The sequence below is a fragment of the Lepidochelys kempii genome, chromosome 12 (assembly GCF_965140265.1).
Source record: "Lepidochelys kempii isolate rLepKem1 chromosome 12, rLepKem1.hap2, whole genome shotgun sequence".
Taxonomy (NCBI): Eukaryota; Metazoa; Chordata; order Testudines; family Cheloniidae; genus Lepidochelys; species Lepidochelys kempii.
This window is the reverse complement of record NC_133267.1, coordinates 3,197,788-3,220,016: the sequence shown is the minus strand read 5'-3', so window position 1 is coordinate 3,220,016 and position 22,229 is coordinate 3,197,788. Positions and strand designations below refer to the sequence as shown.

At 50.6% G+C, this 22,229-nt stretch overlaps 1 protein-coding gene and 1 non-coding gene across 2 annotated transcripts in view; both read right to left on the bottom strand.

Annotated features, from left to right (window-relative positions):
* Positions 1-7,153: 7,153 nt before the first annotated feature.
* On the bottom strand, positions 7,154-7,224 carry TRNAG-GCC (transfer RNA glycine (anticodon GCC)). Its single transcript has one exon. It is a non-coding gene; the product is annotated as a tRNA-Gly (tRNA).
* Positions 7,225-15,429: 8,205 nt separating this feature from the next.
* Positions 15,430-22,229, bottom strand: part of HYDIN (HYDIN axonemal central pair apparatus protein) — a 427,037-nt gene continuing 420,237 nt past the window's right edge. Inside the window, exons 83-86 of the mRNA XM_073307159.1 lie at positions 20,458-20,608; positions 19,889-20,119; positions 17,641-17,865; positions 15,430-16,748 (exon numbers count right to left, since the gene is read on the bottom strand). Of these exons, the coding sequence (XP_073163260.1) occupies positions 16,260-16,748; positions 17,641-17,865; positions 19,889-20,119; positions 20,458-20,608 (1,096 nt within the window). The 3' untranslated portion in view covers positions 15,430-16,259. The remainder of the gene's footprint in view (positions 16,749-17,640; positions 17,866-19,888; positions 20,120-20,457; positions 20,609-22,229) is intronic.

The window sequence follows — 22,229 nt, the reverse complement described above, 5'->3', positions numbered from 1 at the left end:
CACTGTTCATAGCCTGTGGGGTGAAAGCAATGCACAGATGCTGGGCTTTAGGCAGACTGGCTTGCTGATGGGATCATAGTTGAAATGAGAGGCCTGGACTTGACATAACCCACAGCGTTCTTATATATGGACTTAGCATAACCCACAGCCATCTTGTGTGCTCAGCCACCGTGAGTTGGAAATAAAAACTACAGAGTCAAGAGAATTTGACCATACCACAGGGTGGACAGATAAAAAGTATCAGCTGCAGCATCACTAACGGGGATAGATGTAAATTCACAGAGTCATGCGAATGGGCCAGAACGGAGACGCTAACCACGAGTTTCCGCAGCTTTTCCCTGACAATGAAAGGATGAGGTGTTGCTGTTGCAAGTGTATCCCCCTGATGAAGCATGATACAAACACCCAGAGAACTTGTTACTAACTTTGGAAAATACCAAAGCTGCTGAGTAGGCAGTCTTCAGCATGTGAACCCCTGTATAGTGAACATGATGAATTAGTGAAATCATTGGTTAAAGCATAGATAAGCGCCTCATGTTAACTAGATCACGAGGGCCAGAAAACAAGCTTGTTAGAACTTAACTCCTGAATACAGTGCATGACCAAACCTGCCAGGGTTTTTAACCCCTGCATGACTAGACTGTGCAGAAGCCAGAGCCCAGACGCCATGACCCTGACGGGTCATTGAGAGACGTCCGTCTCATTGGGAGTGATGAGCATAAGATGCTTGGCGTGTGTATTCTGTTGATTTGTTGCTAATTGTTAATAAATACTTGTACACGTATAAGGATATTCACTGTGAAGACTTTTTCACTGAGAAAAGACACGGCAGACCCGTAGAGCACCTAGTCCACTGGGAATGGATGTTTGCTCTGAGTCCACCGAGAATGGGTGTTAGCCCCGGGGCATAGCTATGGGTGGGCCTGGGTAGGCTGTGGCCCATCCGCTTAGCATCCAGGCTCCCCCAACCCCTTCTCTGCTCTGGCCCCAGCACTTGCCCCGCTCTGCCACCTGCCTGGTACTCCCCTGCTCCCAGGCTCCCACCTTGCTCCCTGGCAGGAGTGCTGGGTTGGGGCACACGAGCGCCTGTTTTTCCAGGCCCTGGGTTGGCCCAGTGGCTAATCCGCCACTGGGAGGAGGGCGAGCGGGTGGGTGGGCAGCAGAGGTAGAGGAGATCTTCAAGAAAGGTAGGCCGCCACCTGTGGGAGCCAGGCCCAGCTTGGGGCGGTTGGACCTGGAAGGGAGCTGGGAGCCATGCGCACTGGAGAGCAGTGTCTCGTCCCAGAGCTGGGTGTGTACCTGGGGCCCCAGGGAGCCCCTGGCCAGAAGGTCCATCCATCACCTCCCGCAAGGCTGGCTGCAGGGGGAGAGGGGAGGTGCGCCCCCCCCATCCCTTCTGCCCTCCCAGCTCCCCCGTAATTGCCTGCCGACCCAAAGTTGGGGCTCACCCAAATATCCCATGCTGGCTATGCCACTGTGTTAGCCCTGAACCCACAGAAGGGTATAGCCCTGAGCCCCTAGAGGGGTAATGTTGGGTCCCTTACGCCCTGAGTACCCATGCAGACGGGTAGGGGTGGAGTCATAAATTGTGTGGGTAACAACAGTGCAAGACAGGAAGCTGTGCAGCTTTAAAGGGTAGCTGCAGCTGTATTCTCCCTCTGTGTTTTCTCAAGGGCACCTACTTACTATTTTCAGCTGTCACCTCTCTTGGATGCAGACCTAAGTCTCACTCTCACTCACTCCTGAGCTGCCTGTCAACCCATGTAGGAAGAAGAAAGAATGTCAGTCTTCAGTGCTCTCCAGAGTTAAATTAAACTTCACAGCCTTAACACCTCCCCTGCTAATCTGAGGTTATTAACTCATTGCCCGTACCTTTGTATGAAAACAGGGAACAGCAAACTGTCTCACTAAGCAGATGGTTTACAAAACAGGGTTTTTAACTGGTCTGGCAATCCCAATCTTCAGCTCACTGTGTCCAGGGTCTTAGAATAGACTATCAGGGTTGGAAGGGACCTCAGGAGGTCATCTAGTCCAACCTCCTACTGAAAGCAGGACCAATCTCTAACTTTTGCCCCAGATCCCTACATGGCCCTCTCAAGGATTGAACTCACAACCCTGGGTTTAGCAAGCCAATGCTCAAATCACTGAGCTATGCCTTCCTGTCTTGTCCTGTCCTGTCCTGTCCTGTCCTATTCTGTTCTCAGCTCACTCCAACCCACAATGCCTGAGCTGGGCAGAGTGCTGGGCGCATTGTAGGTTAAGCCCGGATTGTATTCTCTTTCTTCAGTCTGGGTTTGCTGGCTACACTGAGGGTAGCTGCTGTCATTGGGCCAGGCACCATCAGACACAGATCAACTCCAATCAGATCTGGAGAGGCCAATGCTGTAGTCACCTAGTTTCCTTGGTGGGGGAAACATAAGAACATAAGAATGGCCATACGGGGTCAGACCAAAGGTCCAGCCAGCCCAGTATCCTGTCTACCGACAGTGGCCAATGCCAGGTGCCCCAGAGGGAGTGAACCTAACAGGTAATGATCAAGTGGGTTGTGAGTTCAATTCTTGAGGGGGCCATTTAGGGATCCAGGGCAAAAACTGGGGATTGGTCCTGCTTTGAGCAGGGGGTTGGACTAGATGACCTCCTGAGGTCCCTTCCAACCCTGGTATCCTATGATTCTAAGTGATCTCTCTCCTGCCATCCATCTCCACCCTCTGACAAACAGAGGCTAGGGATACCATTCCTTACCCATCCTGGCTAATAGCCATTAATGGACTTAAACCTCCATGAACTTATCCCATTCTTTTTTGAACCCTGTTATAGTCCTAGCCTTCACAACCTCCTCAGGCAAGGAGTTCCACAGGTTGACTGTGCGCTGAGTGAAGAAGAACTTCCTTTTATTTGTTTTAAACCTGCTGCCCATTAATTTCATTTGGTGGCCCCTAGTTCTTATATTATGGGAACAAGTAAATAACTTTTCCTTCTTCACTTTCTCCACACCACTCATGATTTTATAGACCTCTATCATATCCCCCCTTAGTCTCCTCTTTTCCAAGCTGAAAAGTCCTAGCCTCTTTAATCTCTTCTCATATTGTTGCCGGCACAGAGTGCCTGAGGCAAGCAACAGCTGGGTTCATTGCCTGGTGTGCGTCGCGCCAATGACCACAACAGGGTGGAGAAGCAGAGAGATTTATTTGGAGCTCCAAATAGGGCGCAGGGAGACTGAGCTGTCTCAAATCCTGCAGCCCTGCATGCAGATACCAGTATACATTTTATACCTTTGCCTACTTCACTACACAAGCTTATGCAACCAATTACCGGTTGCCCCGTACAATACCGTAGCCAATCGGCTAGAGCAGCCAGTTGTGTTTTTCCTCAGTAGTATTGCCCGAGCCTTGCCTTATTTCGGTCTGTTACTAGTTTTTGCTAAACATTTCTGCCTCATCTCTACGTTTCCCAGGCCGAAGCTGGCCTTGGCTGGCGACCCGTCTGCAAACCTGTCTGTTTGTGTGTTAGCTTCCTCACAGTTGTGAAGGGTCACAGAAAGTTCAAGGAGCAGAGGGGCCTCAGTTTGTCCGGGCCTAGAGCAAGGGGGCTTCATCGACCCTCGTGGTCTTCCACCCTCCCGAGTTACCTAGAGAAGTGCCCAGTGTCACCAACAATATGGGACCCGTTCCAAACCCCTAATCATTTTAATTGCCCTTTCCTGAACCTTTTCTAATGCCAGTATAACTTTTTTGAGATGAGGGGACCACATCTGTACACAGTATTCAAGATGTGGGCGTACCATGGATTTATATAAGGGCAATAAGATATTCTCCATCTTATTCTCGGTCCCTTTTTTAATGATTCTTAACATCCCATTTGGTTTTTTGACTGCCGCTGCACACTGCGTGGACGTCTTCAGAGAACTATCCACGATGACTGCAAGATCTTTCTCCTAATTAGCTGTATCTAAATTAGCCCCCATCATATTCTATGTATAGTTGGGGTTATTTTTTCCAATGTGCATTACTTTACATTTATCCACATTAAATTTCATTTGCCATTTTGTTGCCCAATCACTTAGTTTGGTGAGATCTTTTTGAAGTTCTTCACAGTCTGCTTTGGTCTTGACTATCTTGAGCAATTTAGTATCATCTGCAAACTTTGCCACCTCACTGTTTACCCCTTTCTCCAGATCATTTATGAATAAGTTGAATAGGATTGGTCCTAGGACTGACCCTTTGTTCCCTGTCTTTTAACCAGTTCTCAATCCATGAAAGGATCTTCCCTTTTATCCCATGACAACTTAATTTACATAAGAGCCTTTGATGAGGGACCTTGTCAAAGGCTTTCTGGAAATCTAAGTACCCTATGTCCACTGGATCCCCCTTGTCCACATGTTTGTTGACCCTGTCAAAGAACTCTAATAGATTAGTAAGAAACGATCTCGCTTTACAGAAACCATGCTGACTTTTGCGCAACAATTTATGCTCTTCTATGTGTCTGACAATTTTATTCATAGATTCACAGATACTAAGGTCAGAAGGGACCATTATGATCATCTAGTCCGACCTCCTGCACTACTATTGTTTCAACTAATTTGCCCAATACTGACGTTAGACTTTCTGGTCTGTAATTGCCAGGATCACCTCTAGAGCCCTTCTTCAATATTGGCGTTACATTAGCTATCTTCCAGTCACTGGGTACAGAAGCTGATTTAAAGGACAGGTTACAAACCATAGTTAATAGTGCCGCAAATTCACATTTGCAATCTTTAAGAACTCTTGGGTGAATGGCATCTGGTCCTGGTGACTTGTTACTGTTCAGTTTCTCAATTAATTCCAAAAAAGTATAGCTCTCATTTGCCTATGCAAATGCTCACCCATAATGCATTCTGCCAGATAGGTGTGTCAGCGAGTGCACGTCACTCGTAAGGGTCCCCTCCCCACAGCCTGCTCCCTCAGGGTATCCATTGACTACCCCTCAGTGGTATTTAAAGGGTTGGTATCGCTGGGCAGAGACACAGTGAGCAGGAGGCCAATGGGGTGTGAGGATGCATAGAAGGTAAACACACAGGGATATCACAGGAGATTAGTGATGTCTTCTTACCACTGGCCTCTCCCCTCCTGGTCCAAAACAAAATCAGCCCAGGGATCAGGTACCAATGATTTTGTTGCCCTGGATTTGAGGAGTGTGTGTGTACCCCAGAATATGATCAAGCTAACTGCAACCATTTTGTGTGCATTCAGCCACCATGAATTAATATCTATGATGAGATAATTGCCTTCTATGATGAGATAACTGGCTCTGTGGATGAGGGGAAAGTGGTGGACATGTTGTTCCTTGACTTTAGCAAAGCTTTTGACACGGTCTCCCACAGTATTCTTGCCAGCAAGTTAAAGAAGTATGGGCTGAATGAATGGACTATAAGGTGGATAGAAAGTTGGCTAGATTGTCGGGCTCAACGGGTAGTGATCGATGGCTCCATGTCTAGTTGGCAGCTGGTATCAAGCGGAGTGCCCCAAGGGTCAGTCCTCAGGACGGTTTTGTTCAATATCTTCATTAATGATCTGGAGGATGGTGTGGATTGCACCCTCAGCAAGTTTGCAGATGACACTAAATTGGGAGGAGAGGTAGATACGCTGGAGGGTAGGGATAGGATACAGAGGGACCTAGACAATATGAGGATTGGGCCAAAAGAAATCTGATGAGGTTCAACAAGGACAAGTGCAGAGTCCTACACTTAGGACGGAAGAATCCCATGCACCGCTACAGACTAGGGACCGAATGGCTCGGCAGCAGTTCTGCAGAAAAGGACCTAGGGGTTACAGTGAACGAGAAGCTGGATATGAGTCACCAGTGTGCCCTTGTTGCCAAGAAGGCCAATGGCATTTTGGGATGTATACGTAGGGGTATTGCCAGCAGATCGAGGGAGGTGATCGTTCCCCTCTATTCGACATTGGTGAGGCCTCACCTGGAGTACTGTGTCCAGTTTTGGGCCCCACACTACAAGAAGGATGTGGAAAAATTGGAAAACGTCCAGTGGAGGACAACAAAAATGAATAGGGGACTGGAACACATGACTTATAAGGAGAGGCTGAGGGAACTGGGATTGTTTAGTCTACGGAAGAGAAGAATGAGGGGGGATTTGATAGCTGCTTTCAACTACCTGAAAGGGGGTTCCAAAGAGGATGGAACTAGACTGTTCTCAGTGGTCTCAAGTTGCAGTGGGGGAGGTTTAGGTTGGATATTAGGAAACACTATTTCACTAGGAGGGTGGTGAAACACTGGAATGCGTTAACTAGGGAGGTGGTGGAATCTCCTTCCTTAGAAGTTTTCAAGGTCAGGCTTGAGAAAGCCCTGGCTGGGATGATTTAGTTGGAGATTGGCCCTGCTTTGAGCAGGGGGTTGGACTAGATGACCTCCTGAGGTCCCTTCCAACCCTGATATTCTATGATATTCTGTGAACTGAAGCAGCAAAGCTGGTTGAAAACCTCAGCCTAGGATGAGAAGTCTGGGGCTGTACATTTCACACTGCAGTCCCACACCCCTCCAGATAGACTGGCTTACATTTCAAAAGGCTGCTCCTAGACTGGCCAGGAATCAAATGCCGGCGGCCCCCATGGCAAGCGAGAATTCTGCACTGAGCCACCAATATCCTGGCTGCAGGAAAGGCTGGACCAGTCGTTTAAGGACTGAGCCCTGGTCTACACAACATTTAGATCGACCCAGTCACGGCACTCAGGGGTGTGAAAAATTTACACCCCAAGTGCCGTACATAAGCAAGCCTGACCCCGCTGTAGGTGCAGTTAGGTCAGCGAAGGAATTCTTCCAGTGACTTCGCTCGGGCCACTTGGAGAAGTGGGATATTGACACTGATGGAAACCCCCCACCATCAACGTCGGGGCATCGCTGGCGCTCAGGTGGCAGAGCTGCAGATGTGCTTCCATAGCGCAGACAGGCCCAGAGTCCCAGGGACGCCCCGGACCAGGAACTGCTCCTCACATACACTGAAGCTGCTACGTCAGTGAACGCTCCTCTCCACATGGTGCTAGAAATGGGATTTACTCGGTTTCATTTTTGTTAAGTCAGTCCCCTGGAAAGGGCTAACTAGGACAGAGGGTTAGGTTGGTGCATGGCAATCACTTTTAATTAAGAAAAAAAGCCTCACTCTTGCATTGGCCGGGAATCGAACCCGGGCCTCCCGCGTGGCAGGCGAGAATTCTACCACTGAACCACCAATGCTACAGCTGGAAAAAACTGCTTCCCCAGCTGTTTCGTTCACACTGCACACATGGTGACAGTCAGGAAGTTTCGGGTTACGCCCCTGCTTTGGAAACATGTAATTCTGGCCTTAGGCTTCTTAAACCTTGCCCCATAAACCGTGGAAGCAAGAGCACCCCTTGGCTCTTCATTTCACTGTCTTGCTCTTTATTTTAGAGGGTTCATTTCACTTCCCAACAGGCCATTTGCAGAAGTGCTCCGCTCAGACAAGGACATGGTTGGCTCAGCTAACAGTAGAGTGAAGTTCTCCGCAAGCCAGGATCTCTGCACTCCACTGGGGAAGCCAGGGAAAGTAACGTAGCCTGGCAATAAACGAACAGCAAGTCTGACTGGTCCACGAGTAAGAACACCTGATAACATGCAGGCACCCCATGACACCACCCTGAAGGTGACAAAAGCTCCATGTGCCACGAGCAGAGGCTACGGGGGTAGGAAAGTACCCTGTGCCTGGAACTGTTGCTTCAGAAATTAAAACTGCCCTCCATGGATATGTCTGAATGGATGCCCAGGACGCTAACGAGTCCTCAGACCCCCCAAGGGTTCTTTACTCACGTGTGCGAGGACAGGAGAGGAGATGGGCATTGTGACTCATACCCAGCTCCACCAATGCCACTAGGCACAGGCTGGCATGTTGCAATGGGTGTGAGCAGGAGGCTCCTACGTTCTGTCCCAGAACTGGCCACTGATTGGCTCAGTGACTGGGGAGCAGCCAGCTGTAAACCCGGGATACTGTGGCTTCCTCTTCTAGTGACCTCTTGGTTCCAGCTAAAAGTGGCTGTTATCCAGCAGCTGCCAATAGGCGAAAGGCAGGTTGGCAGGGCTCCAGCCAGAGGAGAAAGTGCTGGGATGTGCCTTCCCTGGCTGCAGCCCTGCAACCTCCCAGCAGGGCTGCAGCCAGGGAAGGAAGCGTTGGGATATGCCAAGCCTGGGCCTCCAGTGCCAGGGCAGGGTGCAGCCTCCGTGAGCCGTGCACATTTTAACTGAAAAAGAGCCATAGGCAGCTCGCGATCCATGGTTTGCCCACCCCTGCCATATACAAACGAAACTGCCAGCCCCTAAATCCCAGACAAGAGTGATCGCACTCCCACGTCTTCCATGGATTTTCCTATCTTGGCTACTAGGAGAATGGTGTTGCCAGCTGTGGATGTGTGGCCTGGAAGCCCTGCATGCACTAGAAAAGTCATTTGTGGCTTGTAGCTTGCAGCGTTTTGCTTCTTTTTTTTGATTGGCTCCCGGCAAGTGGGGGAGAGAGTCAGGGGTGCACAGTGGGCCCATCACAGTCCCAGACTGCAGGCTGGGGGGATCTAGTCACAGAGTGTTGGGGTTCTAAGGGATTGGCTTGTTTTGGCCTTGTTTTGAAATGGGATTAGCTTGATTTTTGGTTTATTGTGAAAGTTGGGGTGCTTATTTACCAGGTGAAAGTTGGCAACTGTGCTTGTTACTTGTGTAGTAGATTGTCTTTCCAAAAAGGTTTTTTAACGTTACCTATTTGAATGGTGTCTAATCTTCCCAGGTTCCACTGAAGGACCTCTGCAGAGTCTCAGGGTTATTTGTGAGCTCTAACACCTTAATTGAAGGGGTCATAGGTGAAAAACCATGCTCAGAAGTGTCCCGAGCCTCTGTTTGCTAGAAGCTGGGAATGGGCAACAGGGGATGGATCACTTGATGATACCTGTTCTGTTCATTCCCTCTGGGGCACCTGGCACTGGCCACTGTTGGAAGACAGGATACTGGGCTGGCTGGACCATTGGTCTGACCCAGTCTGGCCGTTCTTATGTTCTTGTTACGTTCTTATGTGCAGCCCAGAGAGAGGAGCCCATGCAGCTCTGTGGTTCCCCCAGCACCCTCGCTCCCCATGGAAAGCCCCGACACCTGGGCTGCAGCTTCTCCCGCCTCTGCTACTACCTTGCCCGCAGCCTCCCCTCTCAGCATGCAGTGCCAGGACCGCGGCAGGGGCTCTGTTGTTGGACAAGGATGCAGGTGCTTCAGCTCATTGCTTCCCTGTGGTAGCGGTCTCTGGCAACAGGTAGATTTGAGGGCCTGCAGGCAGGAAAGCCACATCCCAGAGCTTCCTTTCCTGCCTACAGCCCAACAAACCTGCCTTTCGCATATTGGTCCCGGTGCCAGGGCAGGATGCAGCCCAGAGGGGGCAGGGAGAGGTACTATGCAGCCCCAGCACTTCCTTCCCTGGCTGCAGCCCCACAAACCTTCCTGTGGCCAGGGTCTTTCTTCCAAAAGCAGTTGTTAATAAGCAGCATGGCTGTGCCGAAGTCTGAATCCCATTCTCAGAAGACTGGGAACCGCTCCCTGCTGGTGCACTAGGAGGTATTTCAGGCTCCGATTGAGCTTCTTGTGCTGGTTTAGCTGCTTCTGCAGGTGCAGACTCTGTGGCACCCTTTGGTGCTGGCTCCCATGACTCTGGTGGGGATGCAAGCACGGGCTCTGGTGCTGGCTGCTCCCCCGTTCCGATCCTTGGGCTGGTTCTGGCTGGGTCCCAGGAACTGGATCTACAACTGCTGTCATAGACTCTGGTCTGGGGTCTGGTTTGACCAGCTCTGGCTGGGTCCCTGTAGGAGGCTCAGGAATGGGGTTAGGTGTGGAGGCCTGTTTAGCCTGGCTGCGGGTGACCATCCCCACCCTTTCTGTTAGCCTCACATGGTTGGCTAGGTCTTCAAGTTTTTCCTAATATCCAGCCTAAACCTCCCCCACTGCAACTTGAAACCATTACTCCTCATTCTGTCATCAGCTACCCCTGAGAACAGTCTAGATCCATCCTCTTTGGAACCACCTCTCAGGTAGTTGAAAGCAGCTATCAAATCCCCCCTCATTCTTCTCTTCTGCAGACTAAACAATCCCAGTTCCCTCAGCCTCTCCTCATAACTCATGTGTTCCAGTCCCCTAATCATTTTTGTTGCCCTTCGCTGGACTCTCTCCAATTTATCCACATCCTTCTTGTAGTGTGAGGCCCAAAACTGGACACAGTACTCCAGATGAGGCCTCACCAGTGTCGAATAGAGGGCAACGATCAAGTCCCTCGATCTGCTGGCAATGCCCCTACTTATACAGCCCAAAATGCCATTGGCCTTCTTGGGAACAAGGGCACACTGCTGACTCATATCCAGCTTCTCGTCCACTGTCACCGCTCTCTCCCAGTTGTAGCCAGGGGGTAGCCTGCATCCTAAACTCCTCAGACCCGGCCCCACCCCAAAACCTGCATCCCCAACCCTCTGCTCCAGCTCTGAGCCCCCTCCCGCACACCAAGCCCCTCATCCTCAGCCCCGCCCCAGAGCCCACACCCCCAACCAGAGCCCTCACCCCCCCCCATCCCAACCTTCTGCCCCAGCCCTGGGCCCCCTCCCATACTCTGAACCCCTCGGCCCCACCCCACCACATGAATTTTGTTATGTGCACCAATGTGAAAGGGACGTGTCACACACCACCTCCACATTGGTGCACATAACAAAATTCATTCCGCACACGGGTGGGGAAAATGAGAGGGAACCTGCTTCTGGCTAAAGTACTCAGAAGGCCCCCATAACCAGAGGGTCTGAGCACCTCATAATCTAATGTATTTGTGCCTCACAGTGCTATTAGCTCCATTCGACAGATGGTGAGCTGAGGCCCAGGGACACCAAGGCCCAGATGCTTAAAGGTAGTTAGGGTGCAAACTGCCACTGATTTCATATGAGACCCCATGACTTGCCCCAGGAGACAAAGTCTCTGGTAGAGACAGAAAGTGAACCTGGGGTTACTGCTGCCCAGGCTGGTGCTCTAACCACTGCTTCATCGTTTCTCAGTCTCCCCTGCAAACCACCCTGTAAACCCCATTTCTTCCAGGACGTCTTCTCTTCTCTTCACTAATTCCCCACAACCTCTTCAGAACCGTTGCTAAGGAAACTTGCCTTTCCTTGTAAAGCACCTTGCAATTGATGGTACTATGGTGTGATTTTCTTCTGTTAATAATCATTAAAATCATAACTAATAGGGTTGAGCCAGGGCTCTGCTACTTATATTGGGTGTGGTCTCACAGAGATTGTGCCTAGGAATACAGCCAGATCTTTGAGGCCACATGCTTGGTCTATTTTTCCCTCATGTCTATAATACAGCTTGATAGCCAGCAGGTACTTCGTCAATTATGCTATGACGTTTTACTTTTTTTTCAGGTTAATTGAATTCTGTAATGCCTAAAAAATGATGAAAGGGAAAATATGATCCAATTTCCAAGGAAACTGAAAATGTAAGGGAAAGTTTCCTCTAGCGCTCTTTGAAGCACAGATATGAGCTTGCAGCTGACATCTCTGAAAATTGACATTTGGATCAACTATCTCAGGAACAAATCTCTTCTTTAAAAGTGGGAGTCAGAGGCCTGCAGCGAAGCAGAGAGATCTGTGGTTTGGTACAAGAGCTATGGCTGTGGGAGGCAGGGGACAGACTTCAGAGCTAGATAGCTGCTTCTCCTGATCTGGTGCAGAGAGTAGAGCTTCCATGTTAATGTGCACACTTAGGGCAACCACAAAACTAGGAGAATGCTGGGTAGCATACTGGTGAAAAGCTGGGCTGGACAATTTGTGCCAGGAACCTGCATTGCTTCTGGGACAATGCTAATCTTGGACAACAGGTCCTAGGGTTGAGCTCATAGCTGTTGGGTCTCCACAAACACAAGAGGCCAAGACATCCACTCTGTCTCCAAAAACCAGTCGTTCCAACTCCATCCTTGTTTCTTGTTCCTCTCTCCTTCCATTTCTACTCTCCCTCTAGTGAGCTCTGGATTTGTTTGTTACTCCCCTTTCACTCACTCCCTTCAATCTAGTGCGGAGAGCTGGTGAAAGGTTCACTTCCACCTTTGCCCCCCTTCTCTTTCCTTTTCCTTTCTCCAGTGCTGGAAATTGAGAACAGAAACACTGAGCCAAAGCGCCAGAAAGTAGGCACCAAAGCTAGGCATTGAAAATGGAAGGAGGGGATGTCTTCACTGCAGATTTAGCCCAGGTGCTTACCCAGATGTTGCCCCTAATCCCCTCCCTATCCACACACAAAACCCTCTCACCTAAGTTTAGTGATGCTTCCAACCCAGGCTCGCTGGTCCATCCAGAGTCAGAGGTTAGCATCTGGGTGCTTTCACCGAGGCTGTAACCCACTCACTTTTCAATGAAGACACAGGCTAAACAACTCAAGCGTTGAAAGTCCTCCATGTGCCTTCAAACAATTCCTCCCATGTGCCCAGAAGGAGAGGCAAGTTTTCCCACAATTCACTGGGAAAGACTCCTAGAGCGGCTCAGCGCACTGTAGCACAAAGACCCATGGGCTGTGACCCCACAAGTCCCAGAGACATACAGCGGGCATAGCACGTGAGGCTACAGTAACTTGGGTAGGGCTTTGCAATCTGGCTGCTCACACCTGGGCGAAGCTAACCCAGGTGGGCTCAGACTTGGGTGCTGATCACTCAGGTTAACTGCAGTGAAGACATACATATGGGCCTAAGGTGCACCAAAATCAGGAAAGCAGTAAAAACCAGGTTCTGAAGCATCAACCTGCTGGAAATCATCCACTGAAATGCCCAGGCAAACTGCAAAGAGCTGCAAAATAGGGCTCAGAGCATCGATGTCTGCTGAAGTGCCAACTTGAGCACCACTGAGAAAGCAAAGTGCTAAAGAAGGTCATAACCTGGGCCTGAGTGGAAAGCAAGGACTCAGCAGAGGTTGCCCAACAATTCCGCGGCGTAGTCCAGGGGCAAGAAGTGGAGTGGTGGCTACAGAGCTTTAGCTCCTGCAAAGATTCCATCTTTACCGTCAGGGAGAAACTGACTGGCAGGCTCCGAGGGCAACAGGGTGGCGTGCCCCACTTGTAGGGGGCTGCTTCACACTCCATTGGACAACTACCTCACAGACCTGTCTTACCTTGTGGAACAGAGGCCCAGTGGATGGCATATTTAGAGCCATTATTATTATTATCCCCATTTCATAGCTGGAGAAACTGAGGCACAAAACAAGAGTTTTGCCGGTTATTTCACTAGGAGCAGCATCAGGCCTGTAGGAATTAGGTACATAGATGCTTTTGAAAATCTTACTAGGTCCCTATCTGCATCTGTAAGTGCCTAAATATCATTACAAACAAGGCCATGGAGAGGATCACCACTGGGATTAGAACCCAGGTTCCTGGGTCCCAGTTTTGTGCTTACACCTTAGTTTACACCTTTGACGCAGGGGCACCATTTCAGATTTTGGTGGTGGTGGAGTGGGGGCAACTTTAACTGTGATTCCTGGGGCTACTTAGGCACTTGAAAACTCTAGTTTTTTTGTCCGATAACTTAGCAATTAGCTGACAGGAGTCGTGTATCTAATTCCTTTATAAAAGAAAGAAAATTAAATAAATATTAGACCTACTCAGCTCCAGTAACATGTTCTGACATCTTGTGGCAAGTCACTTAAGGGACACTGGTTAGGTTTAAAATGTTAATGTATATATTCTTATTTCATTACTAACTCTGTGGAGAGAGAGACCCTGCAGGGACTCCTTCGTTCTATCCCAGCGCTGGGAGGAGAGCGGGGTCTAGTGGGTTACAGCGGGGAGCAGATACATCTGGGTTCTATATAAGAACATCAGAACGGCCATAATGGGTCAGACCAATGGTCCATCTAGCCCCGTATCCCGTCTGCCGACAGTGGCCAATGCCAAGTGCCCCAGAGGGAATGAACAGAACAGGTCATCATCAAGTTGCCCTGTAGCCCACTCCTACCTTCTGGCAAACAGGTGAGGGGCACGCAGAACATGGTGTTGGATCCCTGCCCACCCTGGCCATTACTGGACCTATCCGCCATGAACTTATCTAGTTCTTATTGGAACCCTGGTATAGTCTTGGCCTTCACAACATCCTCTGGCAAAGACTTCTACATATTGACTGTGAAGAAATACTTTTTTTCGTTCGTTTTAAATCTGCTGCCTGTTAATTTCATTGGGTGACCCCTAGTGCTTGTGTTGTGTGAAGGGGTAAATAACACTTCCTTATTCAATTTCTCCACGCCAGTCATGATTTTATAGACCTCGAGCATATCCCCCTTAGTCGTCTCTTTTCCAAGATGAAAAGTCCCAGTCTTATTAATCTCTCCTCATACAGAAGCTGTTCCACACCCCTCATCATTTCTGTTGCCCTTCTCTGCACCTTTTCCAATTCCAATGTATCTTTTTTGAGATGGGATGACCACATCTGCACTATTCAAGATGTGGGCATACCATGGATTTATAGAGAGGCAATATGATATTTTTCTCTTTTTATCCCTTTCCCAATGATTCCCAGCATTCTGGTGGCTTTTTTAATTGCCGCTGCACATTGAGTGGATGTTTTCAGAGAACTCTCCACAATGACTCCAAGATCTCTTTATTGACAGGTTCAGCTAATTTAGACCCCATCATTTTGCATGTATAGCAGGGATTATATTTTGCCAAGTGCATTACTTTGCATTTATCAGCATTGAATTTCTTTTGCAATTGTGTTGTCCAGTCACCAAGTTTTGTGAGCTCCCTTTGTAGCTCTTCGCAGTCTGTTTTGGACTTAACTCTCTTGAGTAGTTTTGTATCATCTGGAAATTTTTCCATCTCACTGTTTACCCCTTTTTCCAGATCATTTATGAATATGTGGAATAGGACTGGTCCCAGTAAAGAGCCTGTGGGGCACCACTCTCTCCATTCTCACCATTTATTCCTACCCTTTGTTTCCTGTCTTTTAACTGGAGTGCCTGGCAGTGCTTTCAGGATCATCTAAGGATCCTTAATTTACTGTAATGACAAGTCTTCTGTTACCTTAATCCCCCTGCCCCTGTGTATAAACAAACTCCCTGCCCCAAAGGCTATGCTGCTCCCAGCTTCCCAACTCCTCACATCTCACACTCCAGCTGTTGCAGCTAAGAGTGCTGTCAGGGGCTAGGGTGAGTAGGCCTTCCCTATGAAACTCGGGGGGGGGGGGGGGGCGGAACGGGACTAGAGCCCTCCCCTGGCCCCCCTAAATGGCGCCCCTGCTTTGACTCCTTTCTAGATAGTCATGAAACCCCCAAGTTCTCTGGATTCTTTTTCCACCCCAATTTTCCCTTGTCTTGAGGCCCAGGGTGTCTGTGTGCTAGCTATGGCATTCCAGTCCAGAAGTACTATCACGTTAACCAGATCCACCAGAATCTCTATGTTTGCTTAACTATCTTTATTCCAAAACACATTTTTATACAGCAAACAAAGAAACCACCTTGCCAACAGTCATCGTAGCCTCTGATCCCAGAGGGTGAGATCAGCTGGGAGGCATGATGGAGTCCTCATATTTCTGGGGTACAACGTGAGTGCTTTCATGAACTCTCCTCTGCTCTTTTGGGAAAAGCTGCAGCACCTTTGGTGGCTTGTACACAGGGTATATTTTTAAGAAATCCACAGTAAGCGAATCCTCCTTCAGGCAGGAACGTTTGTACTTTGAAGGCAATGCCATTGGTGGTTATCAACTGAGGGAGGATAAATTGACCAAGTCTTGACGCATGCAGTCAGACCATATACACAGATAGCTGGGATCTTCCCCACTGATCTCATGCCCCTTTCTATATCGTAAGTTTGATATAATTTGACTAACAGATCAGTGACTCTATCAGGCCAAGGTCACTTCAGTAGTTAGCTTGCTCTTTGGGAATTTTCAACAAATATACAGGTGGGTGTGTTCTGTGCACGCTGCTGTATCCAATCCTGCAGTCGCCCACTGATTTCAGTAGGCGTGCAGATCCTATAAACATTTTCTGTACTGGCAAGAACAGTGGTGAAGAGATTCCGGTGCTGCTTTTCACTGCCAAGGCACATCTGTGTTGTAGAGAGAGTCCATTCTGTATGGAGATGGGGAGGGAAATGAAGACCAGTCTGATTCAGATCCTAGGAGGTGCATGACTGCACACTTGGAGTTGCGAGTGGCTCAGCAAAGTGGGGGAAATGCCCGTTTAGGGACTGGGACACTGATGCTCTGCATGCGTGCCACTAGGTCACTTCTCAGGGGTTATACCCTTCAAGTAATAAACCCAGGAAATGCCTGCCCCCATGCCTGATGCCCGGGCACAGGAGACAACCAGCCTGCTGGTGACGGGCATCTTGCTGCCAGTGGGGTTCCCCTCAAAGAAGACGGTGATGAAGATGTTCTTCTTGGAACGTATGTTCTCAGCTGCCTTTATGGTAAAAGCTGGGTTCTCCACATTGTAGGTGAAGGCCGTGTGCTGCAGGAACACGTTCTTGAAGGGAATGGTCGTGCTGGAGCCAGCCTTGATCTGAAAGGGGCCCTGAGGCTTGGGGGGCACCGACATGCCAAAGAGCGGGATGCTGTATTCTCCTCCGATGGGTGAAGACAGGATGAGAGTTGCTCTTGATTCACCCAGCTGGTAGGGTTCATAGGTTATGTCCACACTGACCTCTGTGCCCCCCTGAGAGCCTGGGGATGCATTGATGATTTTATCCGTGTGGAAATCTGAACAGTCAATCTGCAAGGGGAGAGAAGGCGCCACTTGGATTTGGAGAAGGCATTGTAGCCCCTGTGGCCCAAGGTCTGACATACCCCAGAGCTCAGGAACAGGAACAGCAGTGGGGCAGTGGGGTAATTTAGCATCAGCAGGGTCCCGATACAAAATGTATGTTTACTGTTTTCTAACTGAAATGCACATTCCAGCCCCCTTCACTTGGGGCCTTTCCATGCACACAGGGAAAGCCCAAACCTCCCCCCTCCCAATTGGAACTCTGGGAAAGTTTGGCTCTGGGGATGGCTTAGGTGTTGGGCAGTAACACCATGACTAACGTTGCCACAAAAGGGGATGTCTTCACTCTAGAATAATCACAGCACTAGGTAGAACTCATCTCGCACATAGTAGATCTCAAAGTATTTTACAAATAGGACAGTAACATTCAACCCCTTTTACAGATGGGGAAACTGAGGCACAAAGCGGGGAAGCAACTTGTCCACAGTCATTCAGCAGGCCAGTGGCTGATCTGAGACTACAGCCCAAGCCTCCAGTTCAGTGCTCTGTCCCCTAGGCTACACTGACCCCCTAAGCACCATTGCACTGTGGTGGCAGCTCTGATAAAGACTGAGTGACCCCACAAGGGAAGATGGTCCCTGCAGAAGGCTCAGCTTTGGTGGTGAAGTCAGTGGGAAGGCTGGCTACTTCACCACAACCTCACCACCTGTATTGGCCAAGCTAGGAAAGGTTCCAGCAGGACGGGGAGAGCAGTGCTGAAGGGGCCTAGTACTGCTCAAGAGGGCTGATGGGGTACATAGACTGAGTTGCCTGCTGAATGTTTGTATTTCCACCCCCTTGAGCACTGGTGGCTTCCTTATTCTTCAGCTAGCCCCAGAGCAGAGCGGGGGACCCTGATCACCTTGCAGGTGTACTCTGTTCTTTGACGGGTGTAGTTAATGAACTTGGTGGTGATGATCTGGCTGCTGCCCAGCATGGCACGGAAGTACAGCGGCTTCTCCGGCCTGGCTGCAAGGGCTTTCAGGTTCAGGTCATACTGGAAGGAGCCCAAGTCGCTGCTCTGGAGCACCAAGCGCCCACTGACCTCCCCGACTTTTAGGGGCTGGAATTCGAACATGAGCACCCCCTGGGGGGAAAAGAGAGAACAACCTAGTCCATCTGCATGGGAGCAGAAATGTTAGTGCCCAGCCCAGGGATGGAAATTAGTACTTGGCGTGCTGCATCATGGACAGTCAACAGCTGTTGTAACACCCAGTGCCCTTGCAACCCAATCCGTACTCACTTGTGTAACACTCACACCTGTAACGCCGACAGACCCTGGTGGTCAGCATTGAACCTGGGACCTCTGGAGCTTAATATATGAGCCTCTACTGCATAAAAGCCATACGGCCGTTAACTAAGGCTGTAAAGCAGACTCATTAATCTCTCTAAGTGGTCTTGATGCCACTAGATGGGACAGAACACCACACCCAGGAGGTGTGTGGGTTACACTTGCTCAGTGCATTTATCATCTACAGCCTCATAGAGAAGCACCTGGGTTTACATGGTGGGCATGGTGCAGACGGGGTGTGAATTAATTAATCAATGACCATTATTTATCAATTCATAAGATGAAATGACACATGTGTACCCCTAGACAGGGGGACAGAAAGAGAATAAATTGTGGAGCTAACAAAGTTGTTTCATTGTTCTGATCACTCTGCTTGCGTGTTACATCTCTTTCACCCATCTTCCCTGAGCCTGGCTTGTCCATTTGGCTTGTAAGCATTTTGGGACAGGGATTAGCTCTGATAAGTCTCTATGGGCTGAACCACAAGGGTATGTGTCTCGAGGAATTGCTGGAACACTGAAAACAAAAGGTAATCTAATGCGCCCTGCCTTATTTACTTACTCTTTTTGCAATATTAACACTCACTTTAGGATGGTTTATAGGAGAAGGAGTTTTCTGACCTGGTGCTTCTCTGCTTCCCAAGAGAACACACAAAACAAAGAGCACAAACAAAGCCTTCCCCCCCCCCGCAGATTTGAAAGTATCTTCTTTCCCCATTGGTCCTTTTGGTCAGGTGCCAACCAGGTTATTTGAGCTTCTTAACCCCTTACAGGTAAGGAGGAATTCTAGGCTACCCATAGCTGTATGGTTATAACAAACGTCGATATAAATAACGACATTCCTGATTTCTCATGCCCAGATCCTGGGGTGGGGGGAGGGGCAGGTGCATTGACGAAGTGGGTGGAGAGCTGTGAGAAACCCCTGTGAAGCAGGAGGGAGGATGATGCTTGTGCCTGTCCATGTCTGTCTGTTCGTTAATTAGCCATTCATTGTGTCCTTCCTGCGTTGTGGAGAATCTGTCCCAGGGAAAATTAAAAGCACCCCGCCAGCCCCCAGGCAAAGTGGCAATATTTTCCAAACTAAAGCTGTATCCTGCATCCAACTTTTGTGTCCTTTTGCTCTTTGGGCCAGGGGAGTTGGGGTGGTGAAGGAGCTTGGTAGAGCAGAGAGCAGCTCAGCCCCTCTTCAGCTGCTCTCGGCCTACCTAGAAGAAGGGTGTGGGGAGCTGGGGTGTTGGGCGCAGCCAAGGCTGGGACTGGGGACAGAGATGATGCACAGGAGGGCAGGCAGAAGCCTCGTGGGATTGCACTTGGAGAAGCAACTGAACCAGTGCAGCAGTTAGTGCAGTGATTGCTCCCTGCGACTGCCCTGACGGGGACTGACACAGGGGCGAATGACTCAGTAGCTGGCCTTGCAAACAGCCAGTGCAACCACAACAGCGGTGGGAAGGCCTGTGGGCTTGTTGGCAGCAACTTTGCACATGGCCGTGTGATGTGTTACAGGCATACCAGTGGTGCATGGAAGATTCCTGCAGGGCAGTGTAGGGATACTCTGCATATCCACACTCTGCTGCATCTCTGATTTGCTTACCCTACCCATCTTCTCCTTTCCATGGGACCCTTTGGGGACTGCAGCCCTCTGAGGATCAGGTGGTGTCTGTTACCACTGGAAACCAGCCCCATAGTGCACACACAGATCAGGCTAACACCTGGCTCAGGAGCACTTGGGCTGTTGACATTCCTGAAGGTCAGAGCAATTGCCTTACTGCAGAGGGAGGAGAGCAGTGCAAGCAGGTTTGCTGTGCAAGGCTTTGCTCTACCTCGGACTGGGCGGGCACAACGAACTGCGGTGGGAAGTTGACATCAGGCACTTTGCAGTCTGTAGTAAACGTCACCGGGAAGAAGAGGGGGTTTTCCACCCTGATGGATGAAGACGTGCTCTGCCGAACAGGGGTAACCATCTCGATGGTGCTGAGCGGACCGGAAGGGATGGCCTTGAACGTGACCAGGTAGAACAAGTACTCCTGTGTCGCCTCATTGCGAAAGGTCACCTGAAATCAAGCACAAAAGAGGTAACAGTCAGACCTAGGGGAGCTCCCCTCTGGACCAGGGACTGGTTCTGGTCACAGGAGAAATGAACTCACCTTGGACTCTTCCCACCTGCCTCCTATGCACACCTGGCAGAGAACAAGTGCCCTGATCAACTTCCAGTGGATTCCAGGGGAGCTTTACTTTAGATACCTAACTACCAGAGCAGTCACTTCATTCTGGGCACCCAAAAGTTTCAATGTTTTGGTTTAAAATCCTAGAGACTCCCATCATCACCCCTACACACAATCAGCAAGCAACCATTCCTTTGCAGAGTAGCGGGGCCTGGGAGTGGGCCTACCTTGGCACTGAATAGCCCTTCCTTGTAGGAGAAGAAGGTGAGCTTATAGTCCTTCTTGGAGGAGGCAGGCACTTCCGTGTAATCCAGCCCCTTCAGCATGGTGGTGATGTCCGACTTTTCTGGTTTGATCATATCCACTATCACATGGAACCTGGGGAGAGACAAACAAGACAAAGGTCAAAAGGCCTCATTTCCACTGCAAACAGCCAGACATCAGCCAGGTAGCAAACATTTACGCAGGCTGTCCGATTGGTGCCCCTAGAGTATGTCTACACTATAGTAGGGACGCGGGCTCTGACATATGTCTACACCCTGCCCTAACACCCACACAGCACCCACATCCCTCCGAACACAGGCTGACTGGCTCATCCCAGGGTAGAGGTCTGCACCCACGTTCCACTCTAGTGTCACGCCAGCCCACTTTGCCGAGGCTGTTGTAGCCAGGCTTGTGTTTGGACAGTCCAGCAAAGCTATCCCATAATTCCTGGGCCCTGCACGGTCTGGCCTTTCTGCTCCTCAATAGCTGGTCAAACATGTGCTTTGTGGTTCCAAACCATGTGACCAGGGCCAGCTTTAGGGAAAATGGCACCCTGGGCGAACTTGCATTTTGGTGCCCCTGGCCCCTGTGTGCCTGGCACCCCCCATTGCCCCTGGCCCCCATGAACTCCCCAGGCTCCCCACTCTCCCTCCCCCCATAACTCCTGGACTGTGCCCACTTCACCCCAATGCCTGTTCCCTCTCCTGCACTACTAATCCCTACACCCCTTCATTCCCAACCTCTGCCCCTCTCCTGCACCCTAACCCCTATACTGTGCCACCTTCACCCCAATCCCTGCACCTCCCTCCTGTGCCTCTAACCCCTGCCCTGTGTGTCCCCTCACCCCAACCCCTGCCCTCCTCCTGCACCCCAACACCTGCCCCTCCTGTGCCCCTAACCTCTGCACTGTGCCCCCTTCACCCCAACCCCTGCCCCCTCCTGTGCCCCAATCCCTGCACTCTGCATGTCCCCTCACCCCAACCTCTGCCCTCCTCCTGCACCCTAACCCCGCCCCGTCATGTGCCCTCAATCCCTGCACTGTGCCCTCTTCACTTCTACCCCCTGCACCTTCCTCCTGAGCCCCAACCCCTGCCCTGTGCCCCTAACCTCTGCACTGTGCCCCCTTCACCCCAACAGCTGCCCCTCCTGTGCCCCTAACCTCTGCACTGTGCCCCCTTCACCCCAACCCCTGCCCCCTCTTGTGCCCCAATCCCTGCACTCTGCATGTCCCCTCACCCCAACCTCTGCCCTCCTCCTGCACCCCAACCCCGCCCCTCATGTGCCCTCAATCCCTGCACTGTGCCCCCTTCACCCCAAATCCAGCACCTGCCTGAGCCCCTAACCCCTGCCCTGTGCCCCCTTCACCCCAACCCCTGCACCTCCCTCCTGCACCCACGTGGGGAAACTGACCTGGATGCACAAAGCAGCTGGCACTGCTCTCGCTCCCCCACCGGACTGCTGCTCCTCCGCCCCCCCGCAGCCCTAGGGGGCTGAGCCTGTGATGGGGGAGCAAGGAGCTGTCAGGGCTCCCTGCATCCAGGTCACTTTCCCTGCCGGCTGCGTAAGGGGAGGGCAGGAGAGCAGCAGTTCCTGATGTCTCGGCCCAGCCCAGGTGGGGAAGTGACCTGGATGCAGGGAGTCCTGGTGTGTGTGTTGGGGGGACTGTGTGAAGGGTGTGGGTGTGTGTTGGGGGGACTGTGTGAAGGGTGTGGGTGTGGGGGTGTGTTGGGGGACT